A 15,049-nucleotide genomic window follows, 5' to 3' on the forward strand; every position below is an offset into this window, starting at 1 on the left:
ATTGGGATTTTGTTTAATAAAACGTCCTTATCTTTTAAAAATGCATACTGAATTATTTAGAGAGGAAATGGTATAATGCCTTAGATTTGCTCCACGTTATTCCAGAAGCTGATATGCAGATAGGCGAGTGTCTAACTGGAACCAGATTTGCTGTGTATTTAAAGTTGTTCATGCTGGGTATCAAGTATCCTGGGTTCATTACATTAGTTTCTATTATTCTGTATGTGTGAAGGCTTTCCCTAATAAAACTTCTTTCATGATAAATATGCCATTAAAAGTGAAATCCTAAATGAAACTGACCACTTTGTAGAAATAAAATAAATCAGTAACCAAACTGATCCAAAAAGAAAAAGAAAACTTTAATTAAACTATACAAACTGAAACTGTACAATATTCAAAGCTCAAGCCACCTTCAAACATTCCAGGTTATGCAGTATTGGAGGCCAAATCTACCAAATGATCAGGGAAAACTAACCACTATCTTATCTCATCTCTTCTAGAACATACAAAACAATTTACAATTGTTCAATTCATTCTCCCAGACTAGCCCTCCTGGATTCAAAAACCAGATGAGGACCACATCCCACCCTTGATGGAAAAAAAAAAACACACATTAAGTAAGCTCCCTTACATAGCAGTAAATACTCTACGTAAATTACTAGCATATTAAATGAATAAACAGGCTCTGCCCAAGGAAATAACATATGGTTTAACATTAGGGAAAAAAAAAAAAACGGTTTCATTGTAATTCCTTACATACGAAATGGAGGAGTAAAAAATTTGATTGTGTCAACGGGTACAGAAAAAGCTTTTAAAAGAAATTTAATATGAGTTCATGGTAAAAAAAAAAAAAAGTATTTAACCTATATTCAAAGAGAAATTGCATTTCCTAAAATCAACAGCAAACATACTTAAATGTGAAACGTAACTATCATTCACGTCAGGAACGAGAAGTAGATGTAGGCTATTACCGCTACGTTTGAAATCAGGATTGAGACACAAAGAGCTATAAGTACCAAAATGAGTAAGTGGTATGAATGTTGGAAGAACATGTAATGTTTAGTGATAATACCATTATCGATTTTGAAAATTCAAAGGAAAAGGTATGTGGAATATCCGAGTGCATCGGCCTTCAGAACGAGGTGTGCAACCGATTACCAGAGCAAAATCAAAATCTTCACCTCACGAAAGCAATAACTAACTACAACAATTAATAGACAATATGCCATTTGCAATAACAACAAAATTCAAGAATTGCCCGAAAAGAAGTCTAATAAAAATGTATAAGGTCTTTATAGAGACAACCCTCGAAGTGTACTGACATATTCAGGTAAAAAAAAGCTTGAAATCCATAGAGGAGTATAACATATTCATTCATGGGGAACACAACAGTGTAAAAATGTAAACTCGGCTTAAATTATTTACAATTTAGTGCCTTACCTGTAGCCGCCGACATTACAACAAATTTGGGCTGCTGTGCTCTGCTTCCCAAATCAAACCTGGAAAATGACAGAATGGAAACAGTAAGTAAAAAACCAATATCAGCAACAAAATCTACATAACAAAACAGAGAAAGCCCATTGTGAGACTGAAGACTGTGTTGAGCTGGTACTTGTGTTTGGCACTTGCAGTGTGGGTTGGAGGGGGTTAGCAGCAGGGATGTTGGGGAGGTTTGTAGCCTGCCTACACGGTAGATGACAGAATGGGTAGAATAAAAGTTTTAAATTTTCCACTTCACTTCATTGCACAATCTGAGGCAGCCCCTGAAAACACGATGCCAAGAGCCCTAGGTAATAGCAGGACACCAGGAAAATTTGGTTGGTTAAGGCAGTATGACTCCAGACTTCTGCTAATAACAACCTGGAACCAACATAGTGGCAGAAGAATTAAATTTAAAAAAAAATTCTTTCAACAGAACACAATGACTGAAATAGGAGTAGAATAGGATATCAGAATGACTCATGCATACTAAGGGTAGGTGTTAGTTCATAGAAATAAATATATATATATATATATATATATATATATATATATATATATTGCTACCTACACATATACTTGGAAGATAATGTAAACCCTGTTTCTTCGATTCAGAGAATAAATCATTTAGGACCAAAGGTTTGCCAAGTGTAGCTCTGGCTGGGGAGAAGCCCCGGTGGGAAGGTGTGCGTCTTCTCCCAGAGGTTACTACAACCAGGGGAGCTGCCGCCCCGCAGGGAACACCTGGCCTGGGACCCGCAGGCATTCTCTACAAGGGGTGCAGCTGTGCAAATGCTCACAGGTGACAGAAACTGAGCATCTCCTGCCCATCACTTCATCCAACAGCCGGAGGTGAGGAAGAGGACCCTCCTGAGTGAGGAGTGAGGGTCCACACCGCCCCCCACCCCCCACCATAGAGGGACCACAGAATCCAGCTCAGCTCCTCTTGTCAGCCCTGGTAAACGCAGGCAATGATGTCACCCAGACCACACCCCTTCCCCCAATGCCACTTCAGGGGGACTCAGAGTCAGAGACTTGGTCCGAGGGGAGTAGAAACAATCTGCAGAGCATGGCGGTCCAGGCTCAGCCAGGCATCAACTTCAGGACCCTGAGGGATGACCGAAGGCCCCTCCCACCCCCAACTCCCCCGACCCCACCAGGATCTACAGCCTCAGGATCCACGTCCCAATCCTTACCCGTTGCCCCATCACCATCTTCATGCTTACCTCCACCCGCATCCAGATCCCCATCCAGGAAGAATCCAGTTCCATGCCTGCCCGGAACTCAGGGAAGTACCGTTGCCAGGATGTGACGCCACTGACTTGCGCACTGGGCGTCAGAAGACCGCGAGATTCTCGCCCTGAGCAACGGCGTGATGTCGGCGGAGGGAAGCAGGCCCAGGCTCGGTGAGGAGGCAAGGTAAGACGCTGAGGGAGGACTGAGGCGGGCCTCACCTCAGACAGAGGGCCTCAAATAATCCAGCGCTGCCTCTGCTGCCAGGCCTGGACCACCCCACGGGGGAGGACTTCCAGGCTGGGTCGCCACTACCTCATCCCGCCAACCCCTGCCACTTTAGCCACAGGGAACTCTGGGGACAGAGCTTAATGTGGCCAGGGCAAGGCTGGTTAGAAGAGGTCAGGGCCCACGCTGTGCCAGGAATCAAGGTCAGGACCCTGAGAGGGAACTGAGGGCAGCCTAACCACCACCCTCACCACCATTCCCATCCCCCAGCACCAACCCCATCCCCATCCCCCATCCCCCACCCCCATTCCCCATTCCCATCCCCACCCCCACCGCCATCCTGGCAGAATCCGGGTTTCGTCCCTGGTATCAAGTCACAGAAGCTCCAGGAATGGCGGCCGGGCACGTGAGTCCTGAGGTTCACGTCTACGGCTAAGGGAGGGAAGGGGTTCGGTATCGCGAGTATGGCCTTTGGGAAGCAGTGAAAGGGCCCAGGCTTTCCTGGAAGACAATGGAGTCCTGAGGGGACCCACCATGCCACGACAGGGGCCCACTGTACCCCTGTCTCAAACTGAGGCACCTTTTCATTCGGCTATGGGAATCCTAGGGATGCAGACCCACTTCAGCAGGGGGTTGGGGCCCAGCCCTCTGAGGAGTCATGGGGAGGAAGAAGAGGGAGGACTGAGGGGACCTTGGAGTCCAGATCAGTGGCAACCTTGGGCTGGGGGATGCTGGGCACAGTGGCCAATGTGCTCTGTGCTCATTGCGCCTTCAGGGTGACAAGAGAGTTGAGGGCTGTGGTCTGAAGAGTGGGACTTCAGGTCAGCAGAGGGAGGAATCCCAGGATCTGCAGGGCCCAAGGCGTACCCCCAAGGGGCCCCCATCTGGTGGACAGATGCAGTGGTCCTAGGATCTGCCAAGCATCCCGGTGAGGAGCCTGAGGGAGGACTGAGGGTACCCCTGGGACAGAATGCGGACTGCGGGCCCCATAAAAATCTGCCCTGCTCCTGCTGTTACCTCAGAGAGCCTGGGCAGGGCTGTCAGCTGAGGTCCCTCCATTATCCCAGGATCATTGATGTCAGGGAAGGGGAGGCCTTGGTCTGAGGGGGCTGCACTCAGGGCAGTAGAGGGAGGCTCTCAGACCCTGCTAGGAGTGGAGGTGAGGACCAAGCAGTCTCCTCACCCAGGGCATATGGACTTCCATAAATTTGGACATCTCTCGTTGTCCTTCCCGGGAGGACCTGGGAATGTATGGCCAGATGTGGGTCCCCTCATGTTTTTCTGTACCATATCAGGTATGTGAGTTCTTGACATGAGAGATTCTCAGGCCAGCAGAAGGGAGGGATTAGGCCCTATAAGGAGAAAGGTGAGGGCCCTGAGTGAGCACAGAGGGGACCCTCTACCCCAGCAGAGTGGGGACCTCACAGAGTCTGGCCAACCCTCCTGACAGTTCTGGGAATCCGTGGCTGCGTTTGCTGTCTGCACATTGGGGGCCCATGGATTCATCTCCCAGGAATCAGGAGCTCCAGGAACAAGGCAGTGAGGACTTGGTCTGAGGCAGTGTCCTCAGGTCACAGAGTAGAGGGGGCTCAGATAGTGCCAACGGTGAAGGTTTGCCTTGGATTCAAACCAAGGGCCCCACCTGTCCCAGAACACATGGACTCCAGAGCGCCTGGCCTCACCCTCAATGCTTTCAGTCCTGCAGCCTCAGCATGCGCTGGCCGGCTGTACCCTGAGGTGCCCTCTCACTTCCTCCTTCAGGTTCTGAGGGGACAGGCTGACATGGAGGACCAGAGGCCCCCGGAGGAGCACTGAAGGAGAAGATCTGTAAGTAAGCCTTTGTTAGAGCCTCCAAGGTTCAGTTCAGTTCTCAGCTGAGGTCTCTCACACACTCCCTCTCTCCCCAGGCCTGTGGGTCTCCATTGCCCAGCTCCTGCCCACACTCCCACCTGCTGCCCTGACCAGAGTCATCATGCCTCTTGAGCAGAGGAGTCAGCACTGCAGTCCTGAAGCAGGCCTTGAGGCCCGAGGAGAGGCCCTGGGCCTGGTGGGTGCACAGCCTCCTGCTACTGAGGAGCAGGAGGCTGCCTCCTCCTCTTCTACTCTAGTGGAAGTCACCCTGGGGGAGGTGCCTGCTGCCGAGTCACCAGATCCTCCCCAGAGTCCTCAGGGAGCCTCCAGCCTCCCCACTACCATCAACTATACTCTCGGGAGCCAATCCGATGAGGACTCCAGCAACCGAGAAGAGGAGGGGCCGAGCACCTTCCCCGACGTGGAGTCCGGCTTCCAAGCAGCACTCTGTAGGAAGGTGGCTGAGTTGGTTCATTTTCTGCTCCTCAAGTATCGAGCCAGGGAGCCGGTCACAAAGGCAGAAATGCTGGGGAATGTCGTCGGAAATTGGCAGCGCTTCTTTCCTGTGATCTTCAGCAAAGCTTCCGATTCCTTGCAGCTGGTCTTTGGCATCGAGCTGATGGAAGTGGACCCCATCGGCCACTTGTACATCTTTGTCACCTGCCTGGGCCTCTCCTATGATGGCCTGCTGGGTGACAATCAGATCATGCCCAAGACAGGCCTCCTGATAATTGTCCTGGCCATAATTGCAATAGAGGGCGACTGTGCCCCTGAGGAGAAAATCTGGGAGGAGCTGAGTGTGTTAGAGGTGTTTGAGGGGAGGGAAGACGGTATCTTTGAGGATCCCAAGAAGCTGCTCACCCAAGATTTGGTGCAGGAAAACTACCTGGAGTACCGGCAGGTGCCCGGCAGTGATCCTGCATGCTACGAGTTCCTGTGGGGTCCAAGGGCCCTCGTTGAAACCAGCTATGTGAAAGTCCTGCACCATATGCTAAAGATCAGTGGAGGACCTCACATTTCCTACCCACCCCTGCATGAATGGGCTTTGAGAGAGGGGGAAGAGTGAGTCTGAGCACAAGTTGCAGTGGGGGCCAGTGGGAGGGGGTCTGGGCCCGTGCACCTTCCAGGGCCCCATCCATTAGTTTCCACTGCCTCGTGTGACGTGAGGCCCATTCTTCACTCTTTCAAGCGAGCAGTCAGCGTTCTTAGTAGTGGGTTTCTGTTCTATTGGATGACTTTGAGATTGACCTTTGTTTCCTGTTGGAATTGTTCAAATGTTCCTTTTAACGGATGGTTGAATGAGCTTCAGCATCCAGGTTTATGAATGACAGTAGTCACACATAGTGCTGTTTATACAGTTTAGGAGTGAGAGTCTTGTCTTTTATTCAGATTGGGAAATCCATTCCATTTTGTGAATTGTGACATAATAATAGCAGTGGAAAAAGTATTTGTTTAAAATTGTGAGCAAATTAGCAATAACATACGTGAGATAACTCAAGAAATCAAAAGATAGTTAATTGTTGCCTTGTACCTCAATCTATTCTGCAAAATTAAACAAATATGCAATCCTGGATTTCCTTGACTTCTTTGAGAATGCAAGTGAAATTAAATCTGAATAAATAATTCTTCCTCTTTGCTGGCTTGTTTCTTTTCCATTCACTCAGCGTCTGCTCTGTGGAAGGCCCTGGGTTAGTAGTGGGGATGCTGAGGTAAACCAGACTCACGCCCACCCATAGGGTTGTAGAGTCTAGGAGCTGCAGTCATATAGTTAAGGTGGTGAGAAGTCCTGTAAGATGTAGAGGAAATGCAAGAGAGGGGTGAGGGTGTGGGGCTCCAGGTGAGAGTTGTGGAGTGTCAGTGCCCTGAGCTGGGGCATTTTGGGCTTTGGGAAACTGCAGTTCCTTCTGAAGGAGCTGACTCTAATGAAGCTGGGTGGGTCCAGAGCCAGATTCTCAGAGTGTCAGAGAAAAGCCTGGAATGGAAAGCAACTCTGAGCAGTTTCTTTCGAATGGGGGATGAACAGAGAGGAATCTCCACCTCAGGCAGAGGTAGAGAATGGAAGGTGTCCTCTGCTTTTGTCCCACTGCTGTTGAACACAGCCCAAGATCTAGGTGATGGACACCCATCATCTGCAAGGGTTTCCTGAGCGATAAGGCTGAATTTCCCGGGAAGGGTGGCCCAGAAGCCACTGGCCAGGTGCTTTTCTGCCGGGCAGGGAGAGCCAGAGCTGACTCCATTAAAAAGGCATTCTAGCTAGGTTATCTCAAGTGCAATTTGACCAATTGTAAGCACGGGCTAGATTTTGGATGGTAACAAAATGGATGAAAATAGTGGTTTGGGTGGGAAAGCAGCTGGGAGAGAGAGAAGCAGTTGGTCTTTGACACAGATTATGGGAGCTTTGAGCTGCACCTGGCTGGGCAAAACTCCTGCACACCCAAATTTTGAGGTGCATTCTCTGAGAGGAAATACTTAACTGAATTTTATGGAAGAAGCTTCCTTCTTGGGCGAATTATTCCATGTCCTATTGAGCTGTATATTCTCTGGTAAGTCCTGGAGAACAACGACAGCAACAACAAAATCCCAGAGTGTTAGGGCCTCGGGTTAAAAAATATTGGAAATAACAGTCATCCGCCATTTGTTAAACTTCTAATTTATACCAGGCCCGGAGCCAGGTGCTTCACCTGCGTTGCATACACTCCAACTGTCCTACTAGACAGGCCTTATCACATCTGCTTACAGATGAAGAATCCAAGGCTCATACGGTTTCTAAATTGGGATATAAAAACAGGGTATTTCCTGGGTATTTCTCGGGATCAAGTGGCTAGTAAGGAACAGGGCTGGAACCAGTCCCGTGTTCTGAATTCCTTTAGAGCCCGTGCTGTTCCCACTTCTCCCAGCCCGAGGCTGACCTCCTGACAGGTACTTCATCTTTCTTCTCAGCACTGCGCCATGTCTCTCAGGTGACAAGAAGGAGGACCTTGAGGCCAGCATAATGAAGCAGGCCTGGAGAACGCGACAATGAAACTCAAACACCATTTGGGGCTGGTGTGCGCTGGGTTCCCTGAGAGCTGACACTGGCAAGATGTGTTCATCTCTGTCCAGCCCCAGCACTTTCAGAATTACAGCACATTTCCCCGGGTCACTTCCATGTGTCCTGTCTGACTCCGGAACCTACCTGGCCTGCTGATCAGCTCCTCACTGGTCCCCACAGAACAGCCCAGAATCCCCTGCTCACCTCCTGACAGGGAGCATTCCTTTTCCCTGTGGAAGTCCTCTGGCTGTCCCATCTCTCACCCAGGAAGCCATATGATATCAACAATCCTTTTGATATAAAAACTGACATGGGGACAGTGACGTTTAGACACCTGGTTACCACTCTGGTTGTCTTCAACACACTCTCTAATTGTTTTCTGAAACGGCTGAGTAGTCTGTTTTGCCATATTATCTAAGGGTTCTTGTGTGATGTCACCCTGAAGTTAGAGGAATTTGGAACCACCTTGATACTTGAATTCGGACTTTCACAGGGCGTCCTTTTGGAATTCGCCTCTGAATACATGCACAGATAAATGGTCAAAGAGCAAACCATCCCTCATGAGTATTAGATGAGAAAAATCTTGGGAAATCCCAGTGGAACGAACATCTACTTACTGAGGCTGAATTCCTAAATTTCTGGAGTCCTCCAGGAGTTTAAAAACGATTCCTTGAAAACATGTCAACTCTAATGAAAGAGGAATAATTAAGCAGCCTTCTGTTTCTTGTCTGTTTACCTGCTCCATGGGAAAATACTGGCCTTTATTGTGCCTACAGGCACCCGATAGGTGTTCAGGCTTGTGGAGGGTAGCGGAAATTCACAGGTTAACATTTTGATCGGGAATCAAATGGAGGAAAGATTCTCAGCCTACTAAGGATTAAAGGGTCATGCAAAGGGAAGGCTTCCTGCTGAGACTTTCAAGATTCTTGGGCAGTTAGTTGGGATCGTATATTTGAAAACATCAGTCACATATTTGACCCTGGAAAAAGCTGGAGAACGTCACGGCACATTTGGCCTTCTCAGAAACTCCTCCTAGAAATGAGAAGGGTAGTGTAATACCAGATAATCACAGTCGTTTTCGTTGAGCACCTACTATGTAACGGTTTATGGGGGAGGGTATAGTACTCACACACATTTTGTCTTTGTCTCCTTCCTGGACACATGGGAACAGTAAAGTCCTTGCAGTTAGGATGGGTCACGTGATATTTCCTTTATACCAATATAGGAGCAGAAGCATTGTTTGTCACATCCAGGCATGTGGGAGCCAGTGTGCCATTTCCACGCTTTCTCTCCGCTTTCACTAGCAAACATGGCAGCTTCATCTTGAGATGATGGAATCACAAGGTGGAAGCAGCTTGGATTCCTGGGTCCTGTGAGAGTGGAGAGCTCCTGGCAAACTGCATCAGAACTTATTTGCACATAAAATAAACTTGTGTTGTGGCAAGCCATTCATGGTTGTTCTGTTGCAATGGCTAGCAATTACTTACACTGACATGGCTAGTATCTCTGTTTGTCCGGTTTAAATATTTTTTATTTAAAATGTAGTATTGTATATATTCTTATTGCAAAAATTATAGAAATGCAGATAATTCACAATTTTCCCCTTTACAAATCTCCTCCACATTTAACAACGCCCACCACCCCCACCACCCCCTCAGAGGTCACCACAATTAACAGTGCTGTATATTATTTTACTGCTGACTCTAGGCTTTTCAATGACAGCTAAACTATAACAATATATTGTTTTTATTTAATATACAAGAACAATGATATACATATTGATATTCTTTTATCACTTTATTAAATGGATGTAGGATCTTTCCACAACAGTAGATAGACAGACAGACAGACAGACAGATAGATAGACAGACAGACAGACAGATACATAGATAAGATAAGTAGATCTATCTCACTTTTGAAACCACTTTCTATAATTCTAAAGCAGGCATGCACCACAATTAATTAAACTCTTTCTTCCTAATGGACATATAAGTTGTTTCTCATTTGCTATATGATAAATACAATAAAATCAACATCTCTGAATATGAATTTTTAGGCAAACATGGTTTTCTTATAAGAAGGATATATTAACATGGACATTGGGTTAAAGTGAAAGGGTGAAAATAGTTTAACATTTAAAATATTTCTAAAATGTTATTACGAAAATGCTATACCAATTCAAATTCTCATAAAAATCACAATTGATTTAAAATTCTGAAATGTGGACAAGACATTTCTTCTCTGCTTTGAGAAGGATTTGGTCAGACTGAAGAGAAGCCAGGTAATGAGAGCAGACAGGAGACCCTCAGCCCGTGAGGGAGGATCCAGGGGAGAGCCGTTGCTAGCGTCCATGAGAGAGACCACATGCAAAACCAAGTCCACAGAGCCCCAGGCAGGCTGGAACTCCGAGCTCTAAATCCAGACTTCAGGCCGGTGGGGTCAGGGGCCTGAGGGAGAGAAGGGGGAAGGGAGGAGGGAGGACAGGACAATGAATAGGAATAGGCTTGGGAAATCCCGGCAACATCATCACCAGCTGGAGGGGGCCCTGTGATCTGAGTGGGCAGGCCTGTTGGCTGAATGCACCAGGGCTGTGCTGGTCAACCTTCCCGCCCTCAGAATCCCCTTCCCTCTCTCAGGAAGAGCTTGGCTGACTCCCTGCATCATTCTGGGCCAGCTACCTCACCTGAACACTCCAGTGGTCCTTTGCACCTTCACCGGCCTCCCAGATGTGGGAGCTGTCTTCATGCCTGCTGGGGGCTGGTGTTTTATCCCCTGGGGACCCTCCATAGAGGCTGGGCTATGTGAGTGGGTTGCTGACTGATGATCAACTGCCGAGACAGGCTCGGAATGCTGATGGGCAGTTGAAAGGGGCAGTGGGGCTGCACGGAGGAGAAATGGGAGGAAGAGTGCCCTGGGACTAGTCAGCTCAGACTCTGCAGATGAGGGATTGGCTGTGGACGTGCCTTGAAAATGTTCCAGGTGGCGACTGTGTCTCAGATAGACTTCTGTGGCTTCTGAACCCTTGGCACAGAAGGGGACAGGTGTCCTAGGGCAGTGATCGCTGGCCTATGTGGCCAGCTGACAGTGTCTCGGGTAGTGGGCTGGGGCTGGACCAAGGTGTGTACGTGAGCAGGTTGTATGGCAAGGCAGTGGAGGTGGCAGCTTTCCTTGTTAAACTGATGGGGACGTGTGGGGTCCAATACAGGAAGCATCCTGTTGGGAGCATCCTCACCTCCGTGACAGTGTTTGGGCCTGGGGAGAAGGCGTCTGCCGTGACCCTCTCCGTGGTAGTTTCCACAGGATTTCTGAACTCAAGTGAGCACAGGTGAAGGAACTGTGGGTTTCTTCATGTAGGCAGGAGGCCCAGGAGGGGCAGACTCCATAATTTGAACCAAAGAATTCCCATACCTGGTACTTTCATTCATTTCACGCATTTATTCATTCCTACAGAAAACTTTTATTGAATATATGCTGAGGAAACACCAAGTCAACAAAAGAAAGTGCCAAGGCCCTTAATTAGGTCTGCAGGGAGTGGGGGGATATGGTGAGGTGGTGTGAATCGCCCATCAGAGCCAGGGAGGCCAGGAAGGCAGAGCCAGACTTGGGGACTGGCAGTGTGCAAGAAAAGGAGCGACAGCCTGTGTCCAGGCCAGAAAGCTCTCCTTCTGTGACACAATTGATCTGGTTTTCTTCCTGGATGCTGCCTGTGTGTGAAAGCAACTGCTGCTCTCTGTGCCTACCTGCCTTTGTTAACAGGGAAAATGCTCTTTGGTTGGTGGATGCTCACTTCTGCTCACCTTGGATCACTTCTACTGAAGAGATGGTTTGACAGCAAGAAGACAGGAAGAAACTTTTGGGGATGATGAACATATTTTTCACCTTCACTGTGGTTGTGGTTTCATGGGACTAAACATTCCTCAAAACTCTTTGATTTGTTTCTCAGTACTTAGGAGAAAAAGTAAGCAGAAAACCAGGAATGATATAGATGACCTGAAAAGCACCATTAATTACTCTGACTAAATAAAAGAATAAGAAAAGCACCGCATTCAACCATAGCAGAATAAACAATCCTCTCAAGTGTGCATGAAATATCTCCCAAGATAGATGGTATTCTGGGCCATCAAACAAAGCTTACAAATGGAAAAGAATAGAAATAATAGAAAGCCTCTTCTTAGACCACAATACAATTAAACTCAAACCCAAACACCAAGATATCTGAAAAATGCCCAAATATTGGAAATTTTAAAATATGCTCCTAAATAACCTATGGGTCAAAGAGGGAGTCTCAGGAGAATTTTAAAAATACATTAAGTTGGCGATGCGGGCTCTTTTTTGGTTCCATATGAACTTTAAAGTAGTTTTTTCCAATTCTGTGAAGAAAGTCATTGGTAGCTTGATGGGGATGGCATTGAATCTATAAATTACCTTGGGCAGTATGGCCATTTTCACGATATTGATTCTTCCAACCCATGAGCATGGAATGTTCTTCCATTTGTTTGTATCCTCTTTTATTTCATTGAGCAGTGGTTTGTAGTTCTCCTTGAAGAGGTCCCTCACATCCCTTGTAAGTTGGATTCCTAGGTATTTTATTCTCTTTGAAGCAATTGTGAATGGGAGTTCACTCATGATTTGGCTCTCTGTTTGTCTGTTATTGGTGTACAAGAATGCTTGTGATTTTTGTACATTAATTTTGTATCCTGAGACTTTGCTGAAGTTGCTAATCAGCTTAAGGAGATTTTGGGCTGAGACAGTGGGGTTTTCTAGATATACAATCATGTCATCTGCAAACAGGGACAATTTGACTTCCTCTTTTCCTAATTGAATACCCTTTATTTCCTTCTCCTGCCTGATTGCTCTGGCCAGAACTTCCAGCACTATGTTGAATAGGAGTGGTGAGAGAGGGCATCCCTGTCTTGTGCCAGTTTTCAGAGGGAATGCTTCCAGTTTTTGCCCATTCAGTATGATATTGGCTGTGGGTTTGTTGTAGATAGCTCTTATTATTTTGAGATACGTCCCGTCAATACCTAATTTATTGAGAGTTTTTAGCATGAAGCATGGTTGAATTTTGTCAAAGGCCTTTTCTGCATCTATTGAGATAATCATGTGGTTTTTGTCTTTGTTTCTGTTTATATGCTGGATTACATTTATTGATTTGCGTATGTTGAAGCAGCCTTGCATCCCAGGGATGAAGCCCACTTGATCATGGTGGATAAGCTTTTTGATGTGCTGCTGGATTCGGTTTGCCAGTATTTTATTGAGGATTTTTGCATCAATGTTCATCAAGGATATTGGTCTGAAATTCTCTTTTTTGGTTATGTCTCTGCCAGGTTTTGGTATCAGGACGATGCTGGCTTCGTAAAATGTGTTAGGTAGGATTCCCTCTTTTTCTATCGATTGGAATAGTTTCAGAAGGAATGGTACCAGTTCCTCTTTGTACCTCTGGTAGAATTCAGCTGTGAATCCATCAGGTCCTGGACTCTTTTTGGTTGGTAAGCTATTGATTATTGCCACAATTTCAGAGCCTGTTATTGGTCTATTCAGAGATTCAACTTCTTCCGCCAAAAGAACAAAGCTGGAGGCATCACGCTACCTGACTTTAAACTATACTACAAGGCTACAGTAACCAAAACAGCATGGTACTGGTACCACAACAGAGACATAGATCAATGGAACAGAACAGAGCCCTCAGAAATGATGCCGCATAGCTACAACTATCTGATCTTTGACAAACCTGACAAAAACAAGAAATGGGGAAAGGATTCCCTATTTAATAAATGGTGCTGGGAAAACTGGCTAGCCATATGTAGAAAGCTGCAACTGGATCCCTTCCTTACACCTTAGACAAAAATTAATTCAAGATGGATTAAAGACTTATATGTTAGACCTAAAACCATTAAAATCCTACAAGAAAACCTAGGCAATACCATTCAGGACATAGGCGTGGGCAAGGACTTCATGTCTAAAACACCAAAAGCAATGGCAACAAAAGCCAAAATCGACAAATGGGATCTCATTAAACTAAAGAGCTTCTGCACAGCAAAAGAAACTATCATCAGAGTGAACAGGCAACCTACACAATGGGAGAAAATTTTTGCAACCTACTCATCTGACAAAGGGCTAATATCCAGAATCTACAATGAACTCAAACAAATTTACAAGAAAAAAACAAACAACCCCATCAAAAAGTGGGCAGAGGACATGAACAGACACTTCTCAAAAGAAGACATTTATGCAGCCAAAAAACACATGAAGAAATGCTCCTCATCACTGGCCATCAGAGAAATGCAAATCAAAACCACAGTGAGATATCATCTCACACCAGTTAGAATGGCCATCATTAAAAAATCAGGAAACAACAGGTGCTGGAGAGGATGTGGAGAAATAGGAACACTTTTACACTGTTGGTGGGACTGTAAACTAGTTCAACCATTGTGGAAGTCAGTGTGGCGATTCCTCAGGGATCTAGAACTAGAAATACCATTTGACCCAGCCATCCCATTACTGGGTATATACCCAAAGGACTATAAATCATGCTGCTATAAAGACACATGCACACGTATGTTTATTGCGGCACTATTCACAATAGCAAAGAGTTGGAACCAACCCAAATGTCCAACAACGATAGACTGGATTAAGAAAATGTGGCACATATACACCATGGAATACTATGCAGCCATAAAAAATGATGAGTTCGTGTCCTTTGTAGGGACATGGATGAAACTGGAAACCATCATTCTCAGTAAACTATCGCAAGGACAAAAAACCAAACACCGCATGTTCTCACTCATAGGTGGGAATTGAACAATGAGAACTCATGGACACAGGAAGGGGAACATCACGCTCCGGGGACTGTTGTGGGGTGGGGGGAGGGGGGAGGGACAGCATTAGGAGATACACCTAATGCTAAATGACGAGTTAATGGGTGCAGGAAATCAACATGGCACATGGATACATATGTAACAAACCTGCACATTGTGCACATGTACCCTAAAACCCTAAAGTATAATAATAAAAAAAAAAAGACAGAAAAAAAAAAAATACATTAAGTTGAATGAAAATAAAAATATACATACAAAAATGAGATTCAGCTAAAGTGTGTCCTTGAGGGAAATGTATAGCATATTTTAAATGTTTATATTAGAAAATGAAATCTAAAATCAATAACCAAAACCTTCACCCCAGGAAACCAAAGAACGAAGAGCAAGTTGAATTAGAGAAATTGTAGAG

At 46.0% G+C, this 15,049-nt stretch overlaps 1 protein-coding gene across 4 annotated transcripts; it reads left to right on the forward strand.

The window, feature by feature from the left end:
* The first annotated feature begins 2,796 nt into the window (after positions 1-2,796).
* On the forward strand, positions 2,797-5,858 carry LOC129476140 (melanoma-associated antigen 3-like). 4 transcript variants are annotated; one of them, XM_055268779.2, is made up of 3 exons: positions 2,797-2,898; positions 4,702-4,767; positions 4,848-5,858. In XM_055268779.2, exon 3 carries the CDS (start codon positions 4,913-4,915, stop codon positions 5,855-5,857), a length of 945 nt encoding a protein of 314 aa, XP_055124754.1. In that variant the 5' UTR covers positions 2,797-2,898; positions 4,702-4,767; positions 4,848-4,912; the 3' UTR covers position 5,858. The 4 variants fall into 4 exon arrangements, with proteins under 4 accessions (XP_055124754.1, XP_063491206.1, XP_055124755.1 ...); XM_063635136.1 differs by lacking the exon at positions 2,797-2,898 and adding an exon at positions 3,056-3,143; XM_055268780.2 differs by lacking the exon at positions 2,797-2,898 and adding an exon at positions 3,772-3,868.
* The last annotated feature ends 9,191 nt before the right edge of the window (positions 5,859-15,049 follow it).

Source organism: Symphalangus syndactylus, chromosome X (genome assembly GCF_028878055.3).
Source record: "Symphalangus syndactylus isolate Jambi chromosome X, NHGRI_mSymSyn1-v2.1_pri, whole genome shotgun sequence".
NCBI classification, from domain to species: domain Eukaryota; kingdom Metazoa; phylum Chordata; class Mammalia; order Primates; family Hylobatidae; genus Symphalangus; species Symphalangus syndactylus.